At 52.8% G+C, this 16391-nt stretch overlaps 1 protein-coding gene across 2 annotated transcripts in view; it reads left to right on the forward strand.

Moving 5' to 3' along the window:
- STX1A (syntaxin 1A) overlaps positions 1–16391 on the forward strand; it is a 71654-nt gene that overhangs the window by 445 nt on the left and 54818 nt on the right. For both annotated transcript variants that reach the window (XR_014591403.1, XM_083875192.1), the window contains exons 2-3: positions 14579–14656; positions 15775–15874. Coding sequence is in view for 1 of the 2 variants with exons in the window: in XM_083875192.1 (XP_083731318.1) it covers positions 14579–14656; positions 15775–15874 (178 nt within the window). In the remaining variant the exon portion in view is untranslated. The remainder of the gene's footprint in view (positions 1–14578; positions 14657–15774; positions 15875–16391) is intronic.

A 16391-nucleotide genomic window follows, 5' to 3' on the forward strand; every position in this document is an offset into this window, starting at 1 on the left:
CGCGGGCGGCGGGGTCGTGCCGTGCTCACCCGGGACCGCGCCGCGCCCGCCGCGCTCCGCTCCCGTTCTGCGTATTCATCCTCCGGCGCAGCCGCTGCGGCGGGGCCGAGGAGCGCCTGCGGCCGCTGCACCGCAGTGACCCCGCTGCGATGACCCGGCTTGTCCGGGGGGCGTCGGGCTTCGTGTGCGGCCCTGAGCCGGTCCCGTGTCCCTCGGAGGCCCCGACCCCCCCGCGGTCCCGGAGCGCGGGCGGTGAGAGGCGGCGGCGGCGGCGGCGGCTGCGCGCACAGAGCGTCGGTGCGAGGAGCCTCCGGTGCCCCCCGCTGCCCATGCCCTAAAGCCCTCCTGCACCCTCGGGGCTGCCGTGGGGCTGCTGCCTACGCGTGGGGCCGAGCTCTGGGGATAGCGGCAGTGGCCGGAGGGGCAGAGCCCGAAATCCCGGAGTGCAGCTCCAGCCCCCACCCCGTACCACCCCCTGGTCTTCCCTCTAGTGCTTTTCCTTGTTAGGTTGGGTTTTTTTGTGGATTTTATGGTTTTTTTTTTTTTAATTACTTCACGGTTGGCGCTGCAGAACCGCCTAGGATTGCAAAGGGGGGGGTCTGTCCCCTGGGGGGGGGGACTCTGCCATAGAGCGAGGGGCAGTGGGGACCACTGTGGGTGTCCAGTCTGGTCGGGCATCAGAGCTCCATCAGGATCACTTGGCTGCGAGTTTGGTCTGCTCTGAAAACTGCCAGGAGGATGGAGCTGGGGTGATGCCAGCAAAGGGCTGAGGAGGCTGTCGGGGATGATGGGGTGGCTCTTGGGGTGATTGGGCAGCTCTGAATGCCCGGGGTTGGCTGTAGATGCTCAGGGGTGGCTGTGGATTCTGGGAGAGGAAGAGGCTCCCCCAAGAGCTGCCTCCCCACTCTGCCTGGAAAGCACCCAAACATGGGGCTCTGTCTCCACCACCAGCAAAGGCTGTGAAATGGGATTGGAAAACAGGCTTTTTAATAATAATAGTAAAAAGAAGCCTCATGAATGTCCTTTTGGCAGCCAGCGCTGGCTGAGAAGTGATGCCATGGAGTATTTTAAAATTTCTCTGTTCCTTTAAATATGCCTTAAGAAAAATAAAATGTGTTTTCGCCTCACTCCCGCTGCTGCTTCTTATTCATCAGCCTCATGCTGAGGGTGCAGCATTCTTCCTGGGGACTCCTGGGGATGGAGGAATGCTTTTGAGCATCCAGTTGCCCCGAATATGAGTAGATGCCCCCTGACAGGACTGCAGTGAGTGAGGCAGCGTGGATTTACACCCTTGTGGCAGACACAAGGGAGGAGCGAGATGCTGCAGTGGACACAGAGTCAGGAGCGTTTGAACTTGTTTCCTTTCTGCTGCCTCATTAATAGCCTGTGTTGGTTCTTCCCATGTTAATACTGTATCTGAATTCTGCCAGGGACGATAAAAAAGAAGGATTAATAAAAAAAAGAGCTGGCATTGTTAGAGAGGAGGAGGGTATGCAGGGCGGTCACTGCTCTACAGAACTCCATGTCTTAATGGGATTTTTTAAATGGTACTTGATATTCAAAATGCTAATCCCAGCTCTTTTCTGAACCTCAGCTCTGGTTTGGATCAGACTTTCTGGAGCTTATTCAGTGCCCTTGTGGGAGTAGTGCCCCCAAGTCTGCTCTGAACCAGGGACAGGAAATTTAACTTACAGATGAAACATGTTCTCTTGTTGTGGAGGTGAACAGCTGAGGATGGGCCGTGCAGGATGCCTTGGGTAAGGCCGAGCAGAGCTTTGTTTCAAGCTGCTTCTGTGCAGGTGTCACAGCTGTGGCTATGAATGGTCTTACCTGCCCATCTGGAGTGGATCTGGAGCTGATCCTGTTCCCCAACACCCCCAAAAGCAACCTCATGAGATGCTGTGCACATGCAGGATTGTGAGAGTCCTATAATACTCCATCCTGCCATAGAGCTGACAGCTCAGTTTAAGTGAGACATTGGGATTTTCAAGATGGGACACAGGTCCAAATGGCAGAATAATTATGAATGGTGTTTTGACAGTGGGAGGAAGTGAGGGAGATGTGCCAGTGTTATAGGATCACAGAGTGGTTTGGGTTGGAAGGAACCATCCAGTTCCAACCCCCCAGCCATTGGCAGGGCCCATTTTTTGGGGTGCGCTTGTCTCCTGTGCCCATTGTCCACCTCCAGCAGCTGTTTTTGTGTGCATTTCTGCAGTGATGTTTGCGTGTTTGTGCTGTGCCACTGCCCTCCCCAGCTGGCTGAATCCCCACTCCTGACAGCCAAGTCCCTGCTCCCGGTGCTGCCTCCTGCCAGTTAAGAATAAAGGGAGAGAGGAAGCCAGGTGGGCTCCAGGTCCGGCTCTGTGGATCCACCTCTCCCCTCCTGCAGCAGTGAAATCTGCAGCAGTTCCAGGACTCACAGCCCGACCTCACTCCATCCCTTCCTCTTAATTCCACTGTTCCTGCTGAGGCTTTCGCTCCTGGGGGCACAAATGTGAAGTCGACCACAGTTGCCGTTTGCAGAGGTCGGGTCTGGTGTGTGTCTCCATCTTTTCCAGAACCCCCCAGCTGCACAAGTCCCTGCAGACCTTGGACATGAATATATTCACTTGTTTAGATGCCATCTTCCTTTCCTTTCCTTTCCTTTTTTTTTTTTTTTTTATTTTTTATTTTTTTTTTTTTTTTTAACCCTGTTCGTTGCCATGAGTGCTTTCGAGCTCATGGTGTTGAGCCAGAAGGGTCACGTAAATAATTCATCTGTGTCCTCCGTCTCTCCCCGTCGGGAGCGGGGCTGTGACGTGCCGGTGACAGCCGGTGGCTGTGGCGCGTCCGCAGATCGCGCAGCCGCCCGCTCCGCCTGAGCCTGGCGGGGTTCAGCATCCTTGAAACGCTGAGGTTTTTTTCAGGGTGGGGAGGAGCAGGGCTGCCGTGGCAGGTCAGACATCATGGCTGCTCTCGCAGCATTCCTGGTCCCGCACGCACTGGGGCGGGGAAGCTACTTTGCCTGCTCCTTTGGGGTCGTGGAGTGGGAGGGGTGAGATGCTGGTGAATCCTCACTCCTGGGATCTGCTGGGCTGGGCAGCTGGGCAAGGAAGAAGGTGACAGGAGTGATGTAGATGAGCCCCACATGATCCTGTGTGAGCTGTTCTTGTGCTCCTCAGCAGTTGAGGGGTCCTGGGTGTCCCTGTGTTCACAGCAGTGGATGCACACCATAGTAGGGCAAGCCAAAACCTGGGAAAAGCCTTTTCTGTGCTTTAAACATGGCTGTAGGCAAAGCCCAGACCTTAGGGTCAGCTCTGGGTGGGGTGTCACATCCCCAGCCTGGGAGGGACCTGGTGGGGTGATGGGTTTGGGGTACAGACAGAACTCAGAGGGAACACCCCAGGGTCTCTTGGTATGTGTTGGGGACCTTCAGGTCTGGTGCATGGGGGTTTGGTGGTCCCACTGAAGTCAACTTGAATACAGGAATACTCTTGACCCACTGAGAGCTGGTGTCACTCTGTGGGCACCAGAGGGTGGTGAAGGTGAGACTGAGTGCAGCCAGATACATCAGCTGTGCACTGGGTGTCTGAGAGGCTGGAGCCAAAAGGGTTCAACCTCATCTCTGTTGTTTTAATGGAAGTGTCTTTGTGTGTGAGCTGCTCGGAAGCTGTACAAATGTTTGTTTTGCCATGTATCTTCCCGTTAACAAGATTTCTCAGGAAATATACAAAATTATCACTACAGGCAGAACATGTACAGTAAGGCTCATTAAGCTAAGTACTGTGATAAATTGCTTCTTCCAGAAAATTATGTATATTAGCAAAAAGGAGGAGAGTGAGCCCGGGTGGAAGACCAGGAAAACAGAGTGTGTGATGTTGTCCTGGCTCCAGGATCATCCTGAGCACACCTGCCTCAGGGGAGTGTCCTTGCACTGTGGTGTCCTCAGGATGATCCTGGAGGAGATGCGTGGGGAGGGGAGGGCAAGCAGAGGACAGCATGGGAAATGGAGATGGAGCAGTGCTGTGTCAGGACCAGACCAGGCATAAAGCCAAAGAGGCTGTCTTTGCTTAGGAAAAATAGCAAACGAGGCAACCGTGGAAGCACAAGAAGTAGGAAGATTTGCTGAACTGAGAGAAGGGGAGAGGGCAGGGGCAATGTGTCACAGGCTGCTTGCACCTCTGCACCTCTGCCCCTGCCTGCAGTTGCCAGAACCAGGGCTGATGCTGGAAATGTGGGCACTACTTTTGTCCCCCAAATCAGGGAGCAGATTTATGGCTGCGAACAGGGGACAGGCTGTGGCATGTGGTGTGTCATGGGCTCACAAGGTGGTTTGGGTTGAAAAGGACCTTCAAAGACCATCTGGTTCCAACACCTCTACCGTGGGCAGGAACACCTTCAACTGGACCAGAGTACTCTGAGCCCTCTCTGGCCTGGCGTTGAACACTTCCAGGGATGGGCCTGACACAGCAGACTGACTTCTGGGTGCTCAGGTCCCGCATGAGAGATGTTCTGAAACATCTTTAACCTTTTTCAGTGATACTCTGGGTATTTTCTGTAGTAATGCAGCTGCTCTCCCCTGGCAGAAGGGTGTCCCTTCCTTCCAGAAGTGTCAACCTTCTTTTGCAGGAGTGATGGAAGTAGTGAATGGAGCCCAGGACATCTACTGGCCAAAAGCTCTTCTTGGGGACATCCAGAGGAGAACAGGAAGTCCTTCTGCTCCAGCAACCCTGGAGAGCTCAGGCTCAAGTAAAATTTCCCCTCAGTTGCCAAGGAACCTTCAAAGAACCATATCATCCAACCCTATTGCCATAGGTTGGGGCATCTTCCACTAGGCCAGCTCCTGACTGGTTGTAGAATTCCAAATCTCCTGCCCAAATTGTGTTCATTTGCTCCTAGGCCAGCATATTCTTTCTACAGGAGAAGGTTCCTCCTCCCTGCTTCCTCCTCTTCCTTAGGCATCTGTGGGCCCCTCAGGATACACCCCAGCACAGGGGACACACCTGGCTGTGCAGCATCAAAATCTGCTGCGGGGGGGACTGAACTTTCTGCAGTGTTCCAGATTCTAGTGAATACTTGCAGACCCAGGTTTCTTTTCATGGGGAATAGCTAAAAATGAAGTTTTCTGCTCACTGTCCTGTGAGTTTTCAGGAGAGCACTGCCACTGTGGCCATTTCCATCCTGCTGTACTTCTGCAGATGTGTCCTGCAGGTTTTCCATTGTGAGCTCTGCCTTTTTCTCTGCCACTGCTGGTCTTTCATCAGGTTCTGTCAAACTTTGGGTTTGTGTATGAAATGATTGTTTTGGTTTTCCAGAGGACCTTTGCCTTTTGGGAGGATCAGTGACCCACCTGGATGGTGCTGAGGTTCTTTGACAGGGTCTAGACAAGAGCACCAAAGAAATGTCATTGAGCTTTCATGACCATGTGAGCAACCTGGTTTGGTGGAAGGTGTCCCTGCCCATGACAGGGGGCTGGACTGGAGCATCCTTGAAGGTCCATTTCAAATCAGTATATTCCATGAGTGCCTATTGGGGCACTCATGGAATGGGTAATCCCATGTAATGGGATTTGAAGGATAAACATTTTGCAGACTGTGTTAATCCCACAGCCACAGGAGTTGTGGTGCTGCCTGTGCCACCTTCTCTGCCTGAGGCTTTCCTTCTTTTTCCTCTGACAGTTTTCTAGGACAGATTGCAGTGTCACTAGTGGGCATCAACAGGGCTTGGTGACATTGGCAGACACCAAAGCATGGTGATGGTCCCAGCAGAGACCTCTCTGAGTGCTGACCCTGGTGAATGGAGTGGAGATAACAGATGAGTCCTTCTGCTGCCCATGGGAAGCTCTGGTCTGCACAGGGGCTGTAACAATGATGATGCCACTTAAAGGATGTTAAGAAATTAATTTCAGATTATTTAAGTCTGATTTTAACCAAGTAATTCTTCAGCTATGACTGTAAATTTATAAAGTACTGGCTGTAAAGTATGGGTGCTTTTCCAGTAGGTGATAATGCTGTCCACATTTCAGAGCTACAGAAGGAGGTCAGTGAGTTCAGCTCATTGCCCTCTCCAGAACTGGTGGCAACTCTCTCACCTCTGACACTTGTTCTTCAGAGTTAAGGAGAATTTTACCTGTTTGCTTTTAAAACTGAGCTTAAGAGTGATTGTGGTTTTGATAAAAGGCTTGGACTTTGTGCCAAAAGCTGGAAATTATTTTGCAGGAATGCAAACCAGCACCTAAGGACAAAACTCTTGGAAATCATGTTCTCCCTTGCGCTGCTAGTGTTGGAAATTGGAAACACCACCTGACTCATGCAGATGTTGCTGAATGCTGAAGTCATCATCTATACCTTGGATTTTTATTCATAAAAAAAGTTAATGGGAAGGTATGAGCTGGTTCTGGTGAATATTAGAATTCTAGAATTGCTTAGGTTAGAAAACCCCTCTAAGATCTAACTATTTCCCCAGCACTGCCAAGGCCAGCACTAACCCCAAGTGCCACAACTACACATCTGTTAAATCCATTCAGGGATGGTGACTCCACCACTGCCCTGCACAGCCTGTGCCTTGGCAACTGGGCTGGACAGCCCTTTCCCTGAAGGAACTTTTCCCAGTATCCAGCTAAACTTGCCCTGGCACAACTTGAGGCCGTTTCCTCTTGTCCTGTCCCTTGTTCTCTGGGAGCAGAGCCTGACCCTCACCTGGCTGCACCCTCCTGACAGGGCATTGTAGAGAGTGAGGTCCCCCCGAGCCTCCTTTTCTCCAGGCTGAGCCACACCCCCTGCCCCGGCTCCATCAGCTGCTCCTGGTGCTCCAGACCCTTTCCCTGCTCCATTCCCTTCCCTGAACATGCTCCAGCATCTCAATGACCTTCTTGTTGTGAGGGGCTCAGAACTGATCCCAGGATTTGTGGTGCCTCAGCAGTGTCCAGCACAGGGGGACAATCACTGTCCTGGTCCTGTTGGACACATTAATTCTGGTACAAGCCAAGTACCATTGGCCTCTTGGCCACTTGGGTTTATGTTCAGCTACTTCCAGCCAGCACCCCAAGGGTTTTCCCAGCTTTTCAGTGACCCTGCCCCCAGCCTGGGGCATTCCATGGGGTTGTTGTTACTCTAGTGCAGGACTCAGCACTTGGCCTTGCTGAATGTCATAGAATTGGCCTTGGCCCATGGATTCAGCCCATCCAGATCCCTCTGCAGAGCCTTCCTGCCCTCCAGCAGGTCAGCATCTCACCCAGCTTGGTGCCTTCTGCTGGGAGTGCCCTCAATCCCCTTGTCCACGTCATTGATAAAGCTGTTAGACAGGAATGGCCCCAACATTGATCCCTGGAGAACACCATTGGTGACAGGCTGCCAGCTGGATTTAATACTGGACTAGGACACAGCTGAGTTTGGGGTCAGTGTGCCGTGGAATGGCCAATTTATCATGGTGCACAGCTGTACTCTATGGTCTGCAGAAAGGGCTGAGGATGAGACCAGAGGTAGTTTAAACCATGGTTTTGGGTGGTTCAGCTCTTCAGGGCTGGGGGGCATTACCCTCTGGATGTCCTTATGCTCTGCCTTGACACCACCTCACTGGAAGGCTTCAGGAGCAGGACTTCAGCCCTGCTTGAAGGTCTTTTAGGCTGCTGCAGATGCCAAAAGCAAACCCTGAAGTGTGGGGAGGTCAGGGCAGCCCCAGGGTGGGGGACTCTTTGGTGGGTAGGAGATCTGTGGGTGCTCTGGACCTTGTCCAGGTGAGGCTGTGCTGAGCTGCCGTTGTGCTGCCAAGCATGGCAGAGCCAGGCTGGGATGTTCCCAGAAATCTGGGCTTCTGTATGTACTCCTATGTGTCCTTTAGGCTCTGTGAGATGGCTGAGATGTCAGTGCTGCTCACTGCTGAGTTATTCTGACCTTGCCCTTCCTTGCACAGCTGCATGCCAGAATGAGCTGCCCTGGGAGCTCTCAGTGTCAGCAGCAGTGCTCTGGGCTTGGGGTTTGGGTGTGGGGAACAGGGTGACTGTTCTTGGGTGTTGAACTCCCCTGTGCCACTCTGTGTGGGGACACGATCCCAGACGTGACCCAGGGCTGCTCAGAGGCATCCCCAGGAGCAGCCTGAGCATCCCACTGTGTTCTGGTCTTGCTGCAGAAAGGGCATCATTTTACAAAGCAAGGCAAGCCCAGATGGCTGGGATCTCTTCAGCTGGGCAGAGCAGCATGGAGGTGTTCGTCAATATAAACAAACAGATGCAGCCTGGGAGTGAAGCCTTGAGCAGCCTCCTGCATCTCAGGGATGAGGCCTTTCTTTGCTTCATTGAGCAGTCCCTAAAAGGGGGATGGCAGCTGGTGTGGCTTTTTCTTTCCTTTGTGCTTTTGTGAGGCTTGCCTTGTCTCTGTAGGTTGGGAGGCAGCATGGCCTGGGCCCACAGCCCCGTGGGGTGCTGGAGGCAGGCAAAGGTCACTGCCTGTTTGGACACAGATGTTTCCTAGGAAAATGTGCCACCAGGGCTTGGTAGAGGGATGTGTCTGGGTTCAGGTGGGCCCAGCAGTGACTGAGCCCATTGTTCCTCTGCTCTGCCTCTGCTGCCTGCAGCAGCTCTCTGGATGCATCTGGACATAGTCAAATCCATCTGCAGCACTGACAGGAGAGGACAGGAACTTGGGGCTGCCTGTGGCCACTGCTGGGGTGACAGAGAGCTGGTTATGCCCTGCACAGGCCACCCTGCCAGCTTTGCTGTTTGGAGGAGAGCAAGCATCAAGTCTTTTCAGATGTTCTGTGCTCCTTTGCCTCTTTCAGAAAGTGCTTGGAGAGGGACTGGGGTGGGTTGGAACCACGGGATGTAATTTGCTCAATAATGAATTTATTAGCATGCACTGGTTATAAAACCTACAGAGCCAAAGTGCTCCAGGGCTTGGGATGTCTTCCCATCCACTACTCCTGTTTGTCAGGGATGGTATCACAGTTTGTCTCTGCCTCCACTTGGCATTTTGGCCCTCGTGGAGGGCACTTTGAACCCTGTGAGGCTCCAAAAGCTGCTGGAAGAGCTCTGACTGGCCTGCCCTCCCCATCTAGCTCCCACTGCTCAGTGGCAGTGAAGAGGCAGCAGCTCCCAGAGCCATCCCACAGCCAGGACAGTGCCCACATGGTGCCACTGCTTGGGCTCTGGTGGGCTGGAGAAATAAAAACCTTAAAAAAGAAGGGTTATCCTCACCTGCCCTGTGTGGGGGGAAAAGCTTGGAAGCCCTGGCTCCTTGGTGCTGCCTGACAGTGCCTGAAGCAGAAGTGGAGAGGCACTGGGAGGATGGTGTGACTGACATTGTGAGTTCCTGGGCTGGGGAATTGTTTGCTACTTGTGCTGAGCAGCACCTGCAGGTAGTTTTGACTGAGACAGGAGCTTTCCATGGGACTTTATAAACCCAGTTCACAGCTGGGATGCATGAAGCCAAAACAGTGTTTGCTGTGTGATGCTTTATGTTTCCTTTGGAAAGTTTTGGTCTCGTTCATACTTTTGTACTAGAATTAATCATGGGGGGACACCTCAAGCTTGGGGTAGAGCAGTGAGGGCCAGAGTGGAGGGAGATGCTGGGAGCAGCTGATCCATCAGTGCCCTGCAGCCCATGAGTTCTTCTTCAGTGGCATCTCCTCTGGTTCCAGCCCAAGTCACCCATTAGAGGCTGTGGCTGCTGCTCACTGGCTCAGGGGCTGGGGGTGATGGGGTGGGATGATTAGCCTGACACTGGGGATCAGAGGCAGAATGGCACTGAGGGTGTTCCCAGTGACGTGGGTTGGACAGATGGTGCCCTTCTCCAGCCCAGAGTGACAAGTGACATGTGCCCTCCTGACCAGCAGGCTCCATCTGTGTAATTTCCTCTTCATGGGGCTTCTGGCTGGGCTCTGTGCCCCTGTCCAGTGCCTGCCTTAAATAACATCTCTGCCTGTCCATCAGCCTCTGCCCTCAACCATGAGTGCCTCTGACAAGGTTGTGTGTGGATTTGACAGAAACCCCTTCCATGGCTAGTGGGTCCCCTTCCTTTGGGATTTCTGGGTATGGCAGGGTCCAGTGGGCAGCATGGATAGGACTAGGCAGGGATGTGGCATCCTTTGGGCGGTGAGCCAGGCCTGTTTTGGATGTGGAAAGGACAAGCAAGAGGTGACAAGGAGAGAAGCATCTTGGCAGGTACCCTGCTCTCCTGCTGCTCTTCCTCTGCTGCCAATCCCTGGCCTTCCTGGTTTCCATACAAGCCTGCATTTAAAATTAACAGTGGGAATACTCTGCTCACAGGCTTCAGAAAGGGGCTCAGAGTTCTGGCAAGTTGAGATCTTGCCAGAACAATGGCAAAAAAGCTTGTATAGGCTTGTGGGGAAGCTGTGTTGAAGGTGTGTTTTTCTGTACAGGGCTGCAGGGGCTGATGGTGCTTCCCATCCTGTTCCACCCCCTGCCATGGGCCCAGACACCTTCCACTATCCCAGATTGCTCCAAGCCCTGTCCAGCCTGGCCTTGGACACTTCCAGGGATGGGGCAGCCACAGCTTCTCTGGGCAACCCGTCCTCATGGACCAACATTTCTTCCCCATGTCCAATCTGACTCCACTCTCCTCAGTCCAACACCGTAGTCCTGTGCTGGCACCCCAGAGCTGGAGGCAGCTCCAGGGAGTTTCAGGAGAGCAGAGCAGAGGGAGAACATCCCCTCCCTCCCCTGCTCCCCACACTGCTGAGGATGAGCCCAGGAGACACTTGGGTTTCTGTGCTGCCAGCACCCATGGCTAGATCACATCTCATCAGAATCCCCTGATCCATCCTCACAGGGTGCTCTCAGCCCCCTTTCCTTTGACTCCTTCCTGTAGATGACCACCCTGTTGGGCGCATGGTGAGGTGTCAGGAGCTGCAGGCAGGACATGTGCCCCTCCATCTGGGGGGGCTGGTGGATGTCCTTGTCCCTGAAATAGAGAGGCTTAGCAGAGTGGGGGAAGGAAGATCCCCTGTGTTGCAGCAACCCTCTCATTAGAGGGTAAAAATGAGCCGAGGCACAGACTTCTTGTTAAACACAGCATGAAAAGGGTCCTGGTTTATTCCTCTTCACAGCTTCGTCATCTTCACTCCAACTGTTCACTGACTCTGGCTGCAGCAAGATCCTGCTGTGGGTTTCCCTTGCAGCTTTTGACTGCTGATTATTTCCTGCTAAACTATGACTGCAGGTATGAGTTTGCAGACTGTGACTGCAGCTTTTACCCAGCTAGACTGTGACTGCAGGTTCCAACAACAGGCTCTAACTGCAGACCCAGACAGACCTTGGAGCAGTCATTCTCTCTCTCCCCAGGATCCTGCTTCAAGATTCTCTCCTTCATGCTCCTCAAAGTTCCATAACAATCCTCCCCTCACCACCTCACCCCTTCTTTTATCTCACTCATCCTTATTGGATACAGTTGTTACTCATCAGGGGTGAGGCTGTATTGGTTAATTAACACAGCTGTTACTTGTCAGGGGGGTGGTCAACTGTATTCCCTTCTACACCCTGACACACATCCAGGGTGGTGTTTACAATTGGCAGGTGCATCTTCCATCACTCACAGCGTGTGTCTCTGGGATCTGTTGGTATTATCCAAGATCCTGGGGGGTGTAGGTGGGGATCTGCATTGTAACTGCCCATCCAGTGGGCTCTTGGCATCAGAGTGTGTGATGTTTAAAATCAAGCGCAGCACAAACCTAGCAGGCATGTGGGATATGTGAAGTGGAATGTGAACGTGGATGGTGGTTTTATCTCTGTAGCAAAAGTCATGGTTCTTAGTGACCTCCTTGATGGTGAGCCCTCCTCCCATGTGCTGTGGATGCTTGGGATGCTCTGGGAGCAATGGAGCATATGTGGGCATTGCTCTGGAAGCAGTTGTTGGCCCCAGGTGGACCTGAGCTTACAGCCAAGCTTGCTGCTGGCTGAAGGAATGGCACAGTTGGCATTGGGTTTGGGATTGGAGAGTGACAGCTGTCACTGTGCTCAGATGGTTTTGAGCAAGGCTGGAGCAGTGATGACAGGGGAGGGGGAGGGTCTGGGCTGTCTGGTGGCCCTGGTGTGCAGGAAGGATTTAAAAGAGCCTGCGGCCAAATCCTGCCCTTGGCTCCAGGGAGGTGTGGGAAGTGTTGGTGTGGTCATGGATCCAGCTCTGCCTGAAGCCTGAGCTGTGCACTGGCCCTCAATGCCAGTCTGTGACTGCTGAAGGGAATGGGAGAGGTGGTGTGGACCTGGTGTGAGCAAACTGCAGAATTTTGGAAGCAAAAAGCTTCAGGGGAAGAGCTGGCCCTGCCTGATGCAGAAGGCAGTGCCTGCTGCAGGGACTGTACAGCCCCAGCCTGTACCAGCACACATGCTGCCAGTGGGACCAGGACAGTGACTGTCCCTGGGCTGGGTACTGCTGAGACACCTCAAATCATGGGGTCAGTTTTGGGCCCCTCAAAAAGGAAGACATAGAGGGGCTGGAGCATGCCCAGAGAATGGAACAGAGGTGGGGAAGGGTCTGGAGGACCAGGAGTGGCTGAGGGAACTGGGGCAGCTCAGCCTGGAGAAAAGGAGGCTCAGAGGGAACTTTCTTAACTCTCTACAGTTCCCTGACAGGAGGGTGGAGCCAGGTGGGGGTCACTCTCCTTTCCCAGGTTATTAAGGGACAGGACAAGCAGAAATGGCCTCAAGTTGCTCCAGGGAAGGTTTAGGTTTGATGTTAGACAAAATGTCTTCAGGGGTTGTCAAACCCAGGAACAGGCTGTGCAGGGCAGTGGTAGAGTCACCATCACTGGAGGGATTTAAATGTACCAACCCATCCCCAGGCTGGCAGCTTTGGCCATGCCCCAGCCTCACTGTGCCAGCAGCTCCTGGCCTGAGTGGCTGTGCTGCAAATGAGCACAATTTCAGACTTCAGGGCACAGTTTTCTGTGCCCACTGAGTGGTGGGTAAGAGCAGCACCATATCTGCTTTTCCTTGTCAGGGTGAGATTTTTACCAGATTTATGGGAGTTCTCTGATCACAAAGGCTCTGGATAACCATGAATGAGATAACTGTGTGTGAGTGAGTGACCCAGGCAAAAAGTGCCACAAGTGGCCAGCCTGAAAGCTGAGATCTCTGGATGATACTGCTCAAATCAGTCACTGTAGGGTGGGAAGACAACTTTAGGGGGTAGGATAGATATTTCATCTGGCTTATTTCAATATAAAGAGGGCTCTCTCTGGAGACTGTAGTGGCTGCCTCTCTGCAGATGCAGAGGGGCCATGGAGTGATGTGTAACTGTCTTCAAAAACTGCAATCATAATGAGATGAGCAGAGGCAGTCCTGTCTTAAATCTCCATTCCACTGGCTTTTTCTCTCTTGTGAAGATGGAGTAAGAAGAAACTTTTCCAACCTGTTAATTTTCCATTTCCCTCCGTCATGCAACTGCTTTGGATAATAATCTTTTAAATGTCTCCTTATGTGGAGGACTGTAATTTTTCCTTCCCTTGAGAGCTTGCATCCCCCGCCTTGCTGGGACAGGAGGTGTTTTCATCTCTGGTGACAATGACACACATGCTTCTGCAGACAAGGACAACCCCTCATTTGCCTGCTGTGACTTTACTAGTTCTGCTGAATTATCTGTTTGCTCCCACCTTTCCTGCACTCTGCAGCGCTCCTTTTATTTTCCCATCACAGCATCCTTTGTGTTTCCCATTGCAGCTTCCCTCGTGCTTTCCCGTGGCAGCATCCCTTGTTTTTACCATCATGGCATCCCTTATGTTTTCCTGACATGGCATTCCTCCTGTTTTCCCATTGCAGCATCTCTCATTTCCCATTGCAGCTTCCCTCATGCTTTCCTGTGGCAGCATTCCTTGTGTTTCCTGTGACAGCATCCCTCATGTTTCCCATTACAGCATCCCTCGTGTTTTCCCATCACGGCATCGCCCATGCTTTCCCCTGTGGCAGCATTCCTTGTGTTTCCCATGGCAGCATCCCTCGTGTTTTCCCATCACAGCATCCCTCGTGCTTTCCCATGGCAGCATCCCTCGTGTTTTCCCATCACAGCATCCCTCGTGCTTTCCCATGGCAGCATCCCTCGTGTTTTCCCATCACAGCATCCCTTGTGCTTTCCCATGGCAGCATCCCTTGTGCTTTCCCATGGCAGCATCCCTTGTGCTTTCCCAGTCTCAACATCCCTTGTTTCCCATCGTGACATCCCTCATGCTTTCCCATTGCAGCATCTTGGTGTTTCCCATTGTTGGAATCTGTGGTGTTTCCCATTCCTGCTCCTTGCAGAGCTGGTGTGCTCACACAGGGCTGAGGGTGCCCTTGAAGCTCCCACTCCATGGATGTGGGGTGTCCTTAGCTGTGTCCCATGCTCACTGCTGAGGTCAGGCCATGAGTCACTGGCTGCTGTGGTGTTTTGGCCGTCCCTCACTGCTGGGTGTGTTTGTTCTCTGCTCTCTCAGAGTCCTGAGGGCTTGGAGTAGCAGTGCCTGGGGTGTTCCACACTCTGGCTGGTGTTTGCCCCAGCTCCTTGGAGCAAGTGAGCACAGGAGAAGGGGAAGGTGCCTCATAGGAGCTCCTGAAATAGAGCTGTGAACTCTGCAGCAAGCACTCATTGATGCCTCTCTCTCTGTGTTGTTGCAGGCAAAGGACAGTGATGATGATGATGAAGTCACTGTCAGTGTGGACCGGGATCGTTTCATGGATGAGTTCTTTGAGCAGGTGAGAGGTTTGTTCCTCCAGTGTGGCTTTGAAGCTGGTTCAGACCTTTCTGCTGGCACCAGGGCAGGTTGTGGATGATCCTGGCTTCCTGCAGCCACTGGGAATGGGGGATGAAGGTCCTGCCCTGGCTGGTGCTGCTCAGCTGATGCTCAGGGTTATGCTGGGTGCTGAACATCAGGAATCTGGCTTCCCTGCAGGCCTGAGGCTGTGCTGCCCCGTGCATGTTTTCCTGCTCCCCCTGCTCCTCCAGAACCCAGTGAGGCCATTTCCCAGGCAGTGGGAGCAGGGAAGCCTCACATGCAGCTCTCAGGCCTTTCCCCAGAGCACCTCTGCAGAGCAGCAGTCTCTGCATGGGACTGATTTAATTTTGTGCCTCCCATTCCCAAACAAGAGGTTGTCTTCTGGCATGTGGGTGGCTGTAAGATCTGCTTGCGGATTTTTAGCACACCCTTAGCATGGCATGTGTGTGGGGGGTGTTAAAATGGATCTGTGCAGGCAATGGAGTGGGAGCTGGGATAAATCTGATGTGCAGGTGGAGGAAGATGAGCAAAGGGGTGGTGTGAGCCGAAGGAGAAGACTGAGTTAGAGGATAAGCAGCCTGGCAGGCAGAGAACACAGGAGAGGTTCCCCTTCTTGGGTGATGCGGGTGTCTTCCTCTAGCACAGAAGTGCAGGGAAAATGCCAGAATGGATCTTTTGGAAAATGTGGCCTCCCTGGAATAGGGGGTGAGGATCAAATTGGGAGTTTCTGGAGCTTTTTCTGGAGCAAGGAGCTATGGGGGTCTGAGCTGCTACCAGCCTGGCTTGTGCAGTCTCAGCAGTATTCTGCCAGAAGCTCAGAATTTGGGAATCAATCTGATGGTGATTTATATAAATCCTGAAAGTTTCTCAGTGTATCATCACAAAGAATACAGGATATACAGTCTGTATTACATTGCTGTGACTCAGAGCTGGCTGGTGGGATGGAGAAGTCTGATTCCACACTGGTGCTGTAGTTTCAAGGTGGAAAATATTTATCTAGGAGGATGTCATGGTTGCTTTGGAATAGGGTATAATAATCCCTTCACTTTCCAAAAGTCCAGGTCTGTCACAGACCACATGTCTTTTCTCACTTCACAGGTGGAAGAAATTCGAGGCTTCATTGATAAAATTTCAGAGAATGTGGAAGAAGTGAAAAGGAAGCACAGCGCCATTCTCGCTTCACCCAACCCTGATGAAAGTGAGTGAACTGTGAGCTCTGTGTGTCCTGTGGGCATGTGGCTTCACTTATGGGGTGGCTGGAGTCAGGCAGCATCCGCTGTGCCTGCAGGTGCCCATGGCTGGATGATGAGGGAGGGCTTGGACTAACCTGGTGGCTTTAAGACCTGGAGAGGTGGTGAGAGTCCAGTGAGGCTGCCAGAGGGAGATTACTGAAAGGTTGGGGCAGTGTAGAGGTTGAGAAGAACATGTGGCTGTTTTTGTGGTGGTTGGCTGCTGTCTTGGCCTGGGCTGCCTGGGAAAGTCTGTGGATAAGGCAGAACAGACCAACTGTCACCTACATGGGCCCAGAAATGTTAGAGCTCCCCTTTGAGCCAGAGGTGGGCAGTTGGGATGTTGCGTCTCTGTCCTGGGGACAATTTGTTGCTGGCTGGTCGAAGAGTCTATCCCTTCCAGACCTCTTTCTTCCCCAGCTTTGTCTTCCAGAGAAGAGGTCTGCTGCCAGGAGCTGGAGTTAGGGATTTGAGCACCCAAGGGGT

The sequence above is a fragment of the Zosterops lateralis genome (genome assembly GCF_965231275.1).
Source record: "Zosterops lateralis genome assembly, chromosome: 19".
Taxonomy (NCBI): domain Eukaryota; kingdom Metazoa; phylum Chordata; class Aves; order Passeriformes; family Zosteropidae; genus Zosterops; species Zosterops lateralis.